Source organism: Osmerus eperlanus, chromosome 11 (genome assembly GCF_963692335.1).
Source record: "Osmerus eperlanus chromosome 11, fOsmEpe2.1, whole genome shotgun sequence".
NCBI classification, from domain to species: Eukaryota; Metazoa; Chordata; class Actinopteri; order Osmeriformes; family Osmeridae; genus Osmerus; species Osmerus eperlanus.
Genome location: NC_085028.1, coordinates 18,393,431 through 18,403,213, shown reverse-complemented (window position 1 = coordinate 18,403,213; position 9,783 = coordinate 18,393,431). Strand labels below are relative to the sequence as shown.

Sequence of the window (9,783 nt, the reverse complement as noted above, 5' to 3'; positions counted from 1 at the left end):
TCAAATTGTGGTCGTTTCGAGCTGTCTTCTGAGAGGGTCATGTCATCATAAGTGGAAACATTTATTTATATAAAATACCTCGTGTCAGACCGCCTCTGGAGGTGGCAGGAACTCTGTTTGTGTGTGTGTGTGAGTTAGCGTGTGTGTGTGGAAGCCGTGGTACAGTGTGTTGAGAATGAGTGTGTATTGCAGGATTTTTCAGTGCTGCCAGAGCATGTCTCTGTATGTATACATTCATGACTCTTTCAGGTAAAGTCTGTATATACGCGCGTGTGTGTGTGTGTGTACACAATGTTATGAACTGGCCTCTCCTTTGTGTGAGTGACTCTCCTCTGTTCAATCTGCTCTCATGATTGTGCTTACATGGAGGTTGGCATGTTCTGTAAACGCATCTTCTGGATTTATGATGGTGAGCTGTGTAACCTTCAGCACCAGAGCTGGTCTGTGTGTGTGTGTGCGTGTTTGTTTTTATCACGTTGTGCGGCCCTTGACCTGACAGCACACGCACCATGGGGCCATTTTGCCGGACTCCATGAGGATTATCATTACAATCAATAGAGAAAACCTTCCTTATATGCCTAGTTCAAAAATCTGAGATTGTCCCACAAGTGATGAAAATCTGACTAATTTGTGTGTGTGTTCTTGGGGACTTTGCTCTTACTTCGCTGTCATCCGAACAACATGCTTTTTTTTTTAAACAAAGCGGTAAATGTTATATCACTTCCGCCTTAGTCTGATGTTCTGCAGACTGCTACTGGTGGTGACAAAATTGAAGAAAGTTTCCACAGACAAAATGTATTATTTAAGTTAAGGTAAATTAAAATGCTTTGTAGTATCTGCATGTGGCATAGCAAGTATAGATAGTATCTGCATGTGGCATAGCAAGTATAGATATATTTACACTAGTATCTGCATGTGGCATAGCAAGTATAGATATATTTACACTAGTATCTGCATGTGGCATAGCAAGTATAGATATATTTACACTAGTATCTGCATGTGGCATAGCAAGTATAGATATATTTACACTAGTATCTGCATGTGGCATAGCAAGTATAGATATATTTACACTAGTATCTGCATGTGGCATAGCAAGTATAGATATATTTACACTAGTATCTGCATGTGGCATAGCAAGTATAGATATATTTACACTAGTATCTGCATGTGGCATAGCAAGTATAGATATATTTACACTAGTATCTGCATGTGGCATAGCAAGTATAGATATATTTACACTAGTATCTGCATGTGGCATAGCAAGTATAGATATATTTACACTAGTATCTGCATGTGGCATAGCAAGTATAGATATATTTACACTAGTATCTGCATGTGGCATAGCAAGTATAGATATATTTACACTAGTATCTGCATGTGGCATAGCAAGTATAGATATATTTACACTAGTATCTGCATGTGGCATAGCAAGTATAGATATATTTACACTAGTATCTGAATGTGGCATAGCAAGTATAGATATATTTACACTAGTATCTGCATGTGGCATAGCAAGTATAGATATATTTACACTAGTATCTGCATGTGGCATAGCAAGTATAGATATATTTACACTAGTATCTGCATGTGGCATAGCAAGTATAGATATATTTACACTAGTATCTGCATGTGGCATAGCAAGTATAGATATATTTACACTAGTATCTGCATGTGGCATAGCAAGTATAGATATATTTACACTAGTATCTGCATGTGGCATAGCAAGTATAGATATATTTACACTAGTATCTGCATGTGGCATAGCAAGTATAGATATATTTACACTAGTATCTGCATGTGGCATAGCAAGTATAGATATATTTACACTAGTATCTGCATGTGGCATAGCAAGTATAGATATATATACTTGAGCTGAAGCGTGATGCGCGCGAGCTGAAGCGTGATGCGCGCGAGCTGAAGCGTGATGCGCGCGAGCTGAAGCGTGATGCGCGCGAGCTGAAGCGTGATGCGCGCGAGCTGAAGCGTGATGCGCGCGAGCTGAAGCGTGATGCGCGCGAGCTGAAGCGTGATGCGCGCGAGCTGAAGCGTGATGCGCGCGAGCTGAAGCGTGATGCGCGCGAGCTGAAGCGTGATGCGCGCGAGCTGAAGCGTGATGCGCGCGAGCTGAAGCGTGATGCGCGCGAGCTGAAGCGTGATGCGCGCGAGCTGAAGCGTGATGCGCGCGAGCTGAAGCGTGATGCGCGCGAGCTGAAGCGTGATGCGCGCGAGCTGAAGCGTGATGCGCGCGAGCTGAAGCGTGATGCGCGCGAGCTGAAGCGTGATGCGCGCGAGCTGAAGCGTGATGCGCGCGAGCTGAAGCGTGATGCGCGCGAGCTGAAGCGTGATGCGCGCGAGCTGAAGCGTGATGCGCGCGAGCTGAAGCGTGATGCGCGCGAGCTGAGCAGGCAGCCAGGCAGGCAAGCACAACTGACACAACAGAATAGGAAGCTATCTTTGTTAATAAAAAAAATGGAAATGTGATATGAACTACTTAAAGCTATTCCTTTTTACAAGCCAGTAAGAAGTAGCCTAAACTAATGGATAACTGGCATCATTCTTTTTACAAATTCTACTTCAGGTTGGCTAATGGAATTTGTCTCTTTGGCTAGTTAGACTAGGGTGGACAGACCAAAAATGTCTTAACAGTTTTGCTCAATTTTTCTATTGAATGCGTATGCAACCTAACATGACTTAAACAAATCCAAAATCAGATTTTAGTTTTTGGGCGTGATTTAGGTCATTTTTTGAAACGTTCCACCGCTCTAAGCCTCGAGTTTTGTGGCACCGAGAGGCTGTGAAGCTTATTAGTAATGGGCATTCCGGCTCTTTTTCGTGAGCCGGCTCGTATGGCTCAGCTCACTAAAAAGAGCCGTCTCTTTTGGCTCCCGGAACGGCTCTTTAAAAAATACATGTTTTAACTATGAATTTGACTATGATAGGTGTGAAAACAATTTGAATTAAATTATTAAATGAAATCATACTCGACCGTAACCACATATCTTTAAAAATGCATTGATTTGTCATGGCTCTCCTCCGAGTTTTGACTACTCTCTGACTGTGTGAGTTGGCTCGGCCCTCCCTCATGCAGGATTGACAGGAACAGAATGTGAGGATGATCGTGTGCGCCTTTAAGCCTACAAGTATTTTTTTGTTGTTCTTTTGAATTAGTCTATTTAAATACAATTAAAATTCATTATTTCATAATAATTTAGTTTTTATATGCTGTATTAATCTATTAAAAATAGAGTCGGCTCTTCAGATATGCGAGCCAGCTCCCGACGTTCACCTTCAAGAGCCGGCTCTTAGAGCCGGATCGTTCGCGAACGACCCGTCACTAAAGCTTATGCCTGATGGGGTGTTCATTTGTTATTGACAGTAACAGCAACAGCTGTTGCTAGTTGTCACGCCTGTACTCCCGATGCCGAAGCGTCAGTAGAGGCAGTCAAGCAACGTGATACAAAATAGGTATATATACTTTGCCTCTATCTACAAATAAGATTAACTGATGGAAATGTAAAACAAACTACTTAAAGGCAGCAGCTAGTTAGCACGCCTGTGTAGGCCACCTCCCAACGCCGGTGGCACCAAGACTGATGAGAAATTAGTAGCTCTAGATTTGCCACTGTAGCTACGCATACTATTACAGTAACTGATGGAAAGTTAACAATCATTTGACTTGAAGAATTGTCTTTCATTTCTAACACGTTATATGTCAACAGATTTGTAAATCAGACATCTGTGGACTGAAGATGGAGATAAAACGTATGATATTCTTACTTTTCCTTTTGATTATGTTACTGTATTTTTGTCAAACATCTTTGACATTTGCTTGGCCTTGTCATATAGGGCATTTCAGAATGTTTGTAAACAATAGGCACAAAGATACTTCTGGGTGGCAGAACGCGAGCGGCTTCCACTGACCAGAGAAGAGATCCCGCCGGCTACTGTAAACATAGTTACATAGTTAAAAACATTGTGAAATGTTAAGTAAGAAGAACATCTTACAGAAATACAAATACCTACTGCCACATTATTGTTTCCTCATGAGTACAAATAAAGCCAGAGTGATCAAATTGACAAGGTCAAATTAATACACAAATTACTTTAGTAGTATAAGGGTAGAAAAATTATTTTATTTGCTATGGCCGACGGTGGGTCTCCCTTCCAAGCAATTTACTAGTGGTGCTGTCGGGTTTTGCTACCAGGAAGACCCTCTATTGTTGTTGTGACGTCATGGTGAATAGGTCTACACACAGGGTCCTCTGTCCTGTGTGTTTGAGATGTTTCACTGCCCCACCACACCTGATTCAAATGAATGGGTCGTTATCAGGTGTGTTGGAGCAGTGGGCCCTGAGGACCAGGGTTGAAGAGCACTGGGTTATTTGACAGTTTGAGACAGTTGAGGTTAACATGTTATATCCACAACTTTGTCGAGTATAGGGCGAGTACAATAGATGAAGATGTGGGAGCCTATTTCGGTTATAGTATATATAAATCTGTATATGAATCCAAATTGAGTTTGCAAGTTGTATTTTCCCAAACTGTCTATTATTAGTGATTATCTTTTTGTGGCGACTGAATTATAACATAATATCACATTATCACACATTATTTCCATCAAATAGGTCTATTCTAAATAAACTCCTCAAAAAAAGTTCGGAAACGTTATTTCGGTCGATTATTCCTCCCCTTCAATAATAGCAATTGGTATTGTATTTTATATAGTTGGAAAGCTTGATTAGTCACCTTTACAACGAGCTAAAACTTGTAAGGATCGTGCATTCGTGGAATGAGCAACACAGCTAACCGTGTGGGTAGCGGCCCAATTTCTTTTGCCAAAATCCCCTGCAATATTCTTCTGTTGGTATTCACTCCCGTTTTGAGTTTCTTGGTGGATTGGATGATTGCACTCTCCCACAGTAATAAGGAAAAAACAACACATATTGGCCATTTTTACACTTTATTCATTTTACACTGTCAGGGACCTCAGTAGCGTGTGGAAGATCCATATGCAGCCACAACAGTTTGGCACCTACTCCTCATGCTGGTCACTAGCCTGGTCCCACTGCTGTGGGATGGCATCCCATTCCTCAACCAGGATATATCGCAAGTCAGCCAACATGTTTGCGTTGGTCACTCTGGCACATACAGCACGCCCAAGCTGATCAAACTTGAAGCTCTAAAAAGAGAGTGAATACCAACAGAAGAATATTGCAGGGGATTTTGGCAATTATTTTTGGGCCACTACTCACACGGTTAGCTGTGTTGCTCATTCCACGAATGCACGATCCTTACAAGTTGTACCTCGTTGTAAAGGTGACTAATCAGGCTTTCCAAAGATATAAACACAATATACAATACCAATTGGTATTACTGAAGGAAAGGAATAATCGACCGAAATAACGTTTCCGAACTCTTTTTGAGGAGTTTACTTGACTGTAATCATGTTGAAGGTTGAAAGTGGTTGGAGCTTCTTGGTGTCTTGTTCTGCAGTGGTGGACCTGCCCCCTTCACAGATCAGGTTAGTCTTCACCATGTTCTGCATTGTTGGACCTGCACGCTTCACAGACCAGGTTAGTCTGCACCATGTTCTGTGTGGGAAAACTTCCAAGTACACTTGGTCTGTTGAGGTGGGCTATACCAAACCAGGGGGATGTATTTAATGGTGTGTAGTGATATCAGTGGGTCTTTTTACGTTGTGTTTTATGTTGATTTATGTAGTTAGTTCATGACTTGAGGGGAAGGAGGGGAGGGTAGGAGGGGTGAAGGGGAGGATGGGAAGGGTGTGTCTGCAGTGTCCATGTCTCACCAGCAGGGGAAGGGTGTGTCTGCAGTGTCCATGTCTCACCAGCAGGGGAAGGGTGTGTCTGCAGTGTGCATGTCTCACCAGCAGGGGAAGGGTGTGTCTGCAGTGTCCATGTCTCACCAGCAGGGGAAGGGTGTGTCTGCAGTGTGCATGTCTCACCAGCAGGGGAAGGGTGTGTCTGCAGTGTGCATGTCTCACCAGCAGGGGAAGGGTGTGTCTGCAGTGTCCATGTCTCACCAGCAGGGGAAGGGTGTGTCTGCAGTGTGCATGTCTCACCAGCAGGGGAAGGGTGTGTCTGCAGTGTGCATGTCTCACCAGCAGGGGAAGGGTGTGTCTGCAGTGTCCATGTCTCACCAGCAGGGGGAAGGGTGTGTCTGCAGTGTCCATGTCTCACCAGCAGGGGAAGGGTGTGTCTGCAGTGTGCATGTCTCACCAGCAGGGGGAAGGGTGTGTCTGCAGTGTGCATGTCTCACCAGCAGGGGAAGGGTGTGTCTGCAGTGTCCATGTCTCACCAGCAGGGGAAGGGTGTGTCTGCAGTGTCCATGTCTCACCAGCAGGGGAAGGGTGTGTCTGCAGTGTGCATGTCTCACCAGCAGGGGAAGGGTGTGTCTGCAGTGTCCATGTCTCACCAGCAGGGGGAGGGGTGAAGGGTTAAATGTGCCTCAGCAGGGTGATGGATATGTCTTCACATCAATATTATTGATTCTCTCTTACTGTGTGAGAGTGTGGAATGTGTGGGTCTGGTCTGGTCTGAACTCTACTGGTCTGGTCTGGTCTGAACACTACTGGTCTGGTCTGGTCTGAACACTACTGGTCTTGTCTGGTCTGAACTCTACTGGTCTTGTCTGGTCTGAACTCTACTGGTCTTTTTTCTGGTCTGAACTCTACTGGTCTGGTCTGAACACTACTGGTCTGGTCTGAACTGTACTGGTCTGGTCTGGTCTGAACTCTACTGGTCTGGTCTGAACTCTACTTGTCTGGTCTGCTCTGTCTCACTCCGACAGTGTTAATAATTTAATCGCTGCATGCCTCAACTCTCACTACAGCAGGAGATCTATACTGTTTAATTAGAGAGCAGTTCCCCTGCCACCACTCACCTGTGTGTGTGTGTGTGTGTGTGTCTGTGTGTGTCTGTGTGTCTGTGTGTGGTGTGAGTTTCCTAGACTTATCTGAGATGGTGCTAGAACTTTTCCGGGGCTATTTATCAAGATACCTCCAGTACCCAGTAATCATCTGTAGATACACACACACACACACACACAGGGTCAGGAATAATATTGTATTGAATAATACAGTTGAGTTGAGGGTTATAAGAGCTGATGAACAGAGACTGTTTGAGCAGTTGCTTATTAAACAGGTAACTGACTGAGTGAATCGTGTTCAGGCTGAGGTAGGAAGGGACAGTTGTATCCTGTAAGTCAGGATTGAGACATGCTACTGATTAGTTGTATCCTGTAAGTCAGGATTGAGGTTGTGACAGACATGTGTACTGATTGGATGAACCAGTGACTTTTGAGAACTGTGTAGCCTACTATAAAATTGTGTTGAAGGATGTTCTTTGGAGTTCAGGGCTGACAGCTGGGTAGTGCTGGTGTCTGCTGGGGTTCCAAGCCAGAATGCTAGATGAAGCTGTATGGAAATGTCTTTGTGTTATGTTAGATGGAGCGGTATGGAGATCAGGACTTGTGAGAGGCTGTTGGGCTTGCGCTACTTCTGATCCCATCTGATTCTGAGTCCGATGGTTTTGTGTCTGATGTTTGTGTGTCGAAGATGGTTATGTTGGTGTAATGGCTGTGCTCTTTAATAAATATCAGTATGTTGAAGTCATCCAATTCAGTTTAACGGTTGATTATCCATAACATTTCCACCACAACACACTCGTACAAACGCACACATACAAACATTACACTAGGGGTGGAACGGTACACTCAAGTCACGGTTCGGTTCATACCGCGGTTCAGACATTTCGGTACAACGGAGGGAAAAGCAATACAAACCAGGTTCCTCTACGCTTCTGCAGAAACACACGCTTCTGCAGACTCACACACGCTTCTGCAGACTCACACACGCTTCTGCAGACTCACACACGCTTCTGCAGACTCACACATGCTTCTGCAGAAACACACGCTTCTGCAGACTCACACGCTTCTGCAGACACGCTTCTGCAGACACACACACGCTTCTGCAGAAACACACATGCTTCTGCAGACTCACACACGCTTCTGTAGACTCACACACGCTTATGCAGAAACACACGCTTCTGCAGACTCACACACGCTTCTGCAGACTCACACACGCTTCTGCAGACTCACACATGCTTCTGCAGACTCACACATGGTTCTGCAGACTCACACACGCTTCTGCAGACTCACACATGCTTCTGCAGACTCACACACGCTTCTGCAGACTCACACACGCTTCTGCAGACACACACACGCTTCTGCAGACACACACACGCTTCTGCAGACACACACGCTTCTGCAGACACACACGCTTCTGCAGACACACACACGCTTCTGCAGACACACACGCTTCTGTAGACTCACACACGCTTCTGCAGACTCACACACGCTTCTGCAGACACACACACGCTTCTGCAGACTCACACGCTTCTGCAGACTCACACACGCTTCTGCAGCAACACACGCTTCTGCAGATACACACGCTTCTGCAGACTCACACACGCTTCTGCAGACACGCACACGTGTGTTAGCAGGCATGGAGTGGGCCATCTGTATGACTGATTATAAATGACTGATTATGGTGCTGCCAACACATCTGACATTCAGCATGGACCAGAGAGAGAGAGAGAGGGAGAGAGTGAAAACTGGAGATGTTCAAAATAGGGAGAGAGAAGAGGAAGTCAAACATGACATTAATGAGGAGAGAGAGACAGGGAGGTGAGTCTGACTGAAAGAGAGGGGGGAGAGAGACAGGGAGGTGAGTCTGACTGAAAGAGAGGGGGGAGAGAGACAGGGAGGTGAGTCTGTCTGAAAGAGAGGGGGAGAGAGACAGGGAGGTGAGTCTGACTGAAAGAGAAGGGGGAGAGAGACAGGGAGGTGAGTCTGACTGAAAGAGAGGGGGGAGAGAGACAGGGAGGTGAGTCTGACTGAAAGAGAAGGAGGGAGAGAGACAGGGAGGTGAGTCTGACTGAAAGAGAGGGGGGAGAGAGACAGGGAGGTGAGTGACTGAAAGAGAAGGGGGAGAGAGACAGGGAGGTGAGTCTGACTGAAAGAGAGGGGGAGAGAGACAGGGAGGTGAGTCTGACTGAAAGAGAGGGGGGAGAGAGACAGGGAGGTGAGTGACTGAAAGAGAAGGGGGAGAGAGACAGGGAGGTGAGTCTGACTGAAAGAGAGGGGGAGAGAGACAGGGAGGTGAGTCTGACTGAAAGAGAAGGGGGAGAGAGACAGGGAGGTGAGTCTGACTGAAAGAGAGGGGGGAGAGAGACAGGGAGGTGAGTCTGACTGAAAGAGAAGGGGGAGAGAGACAGGGAGGTGAGTCTGACTGAAAGAGAAGGGGGAGAGAGACAGGGAGGTGAGTCTGACTGAAAGAGAGGGGGGAGAGAGACAGGGAGGTGAGTCTGACTGAAAGAGAGGGGGGAGAGAGACAGGGAGGTGAGTCTGACTGAAAGAGAGGGGGGAGAGAGACAGGGAGGTGAGTCTGACTGAAAGAGAAGGGGGAGAGAGACAGGGAGGTGAGTCTGACTGAAAGAGAAGGAGGGAGAGAGACAGGGAGGTGAGTCTGACTGAAAGAGAAGGAGGGAGAGAGACAGGGAGGTGAGTCTGACTGAAAGAGAAGGAGGGAGAGAGACAGGGAGGTGAGTCTGACTGAAAGAGAAGGAGGGAGAGAAAGGGGGCTCAAATATTCAACATTCTCTGGGCATTGACTTCCATAAAGCTTCAGGCTAAATGGGAAATTCATCCGTTTCACTCTACTGCATACCAATATGTCCTGAACACACACAGAGAGGGAAGGGG

At 45.7% G+C, this 9,783-nt stretch overlaps 1 protein-coding gene across 1 annotated transcript in view; it reads left to right on the top strand.

The window, feature by feature from the left end:
- Positions 1–363: 363 nt before the first annotated feature.
- Positions 364–9,783, top strand: part of fat3a (FAT atypical cadherin 3a) — a 105,019-nt gene continuing 95,599 nt past the window's right edge. Inside the window, exons 1-2 of the mRNA XM_062473542.1 lie at positions 364–369; positions 1,921–2,417. Of these exons, the coding sequence (XP_062329526.1) occupies positions 364–369; positions 1,921–2,417 (503 nt within the window). The remainder of the gene's footprint in view (positions 370–1,920; positions 2,418–9,783) is intronic.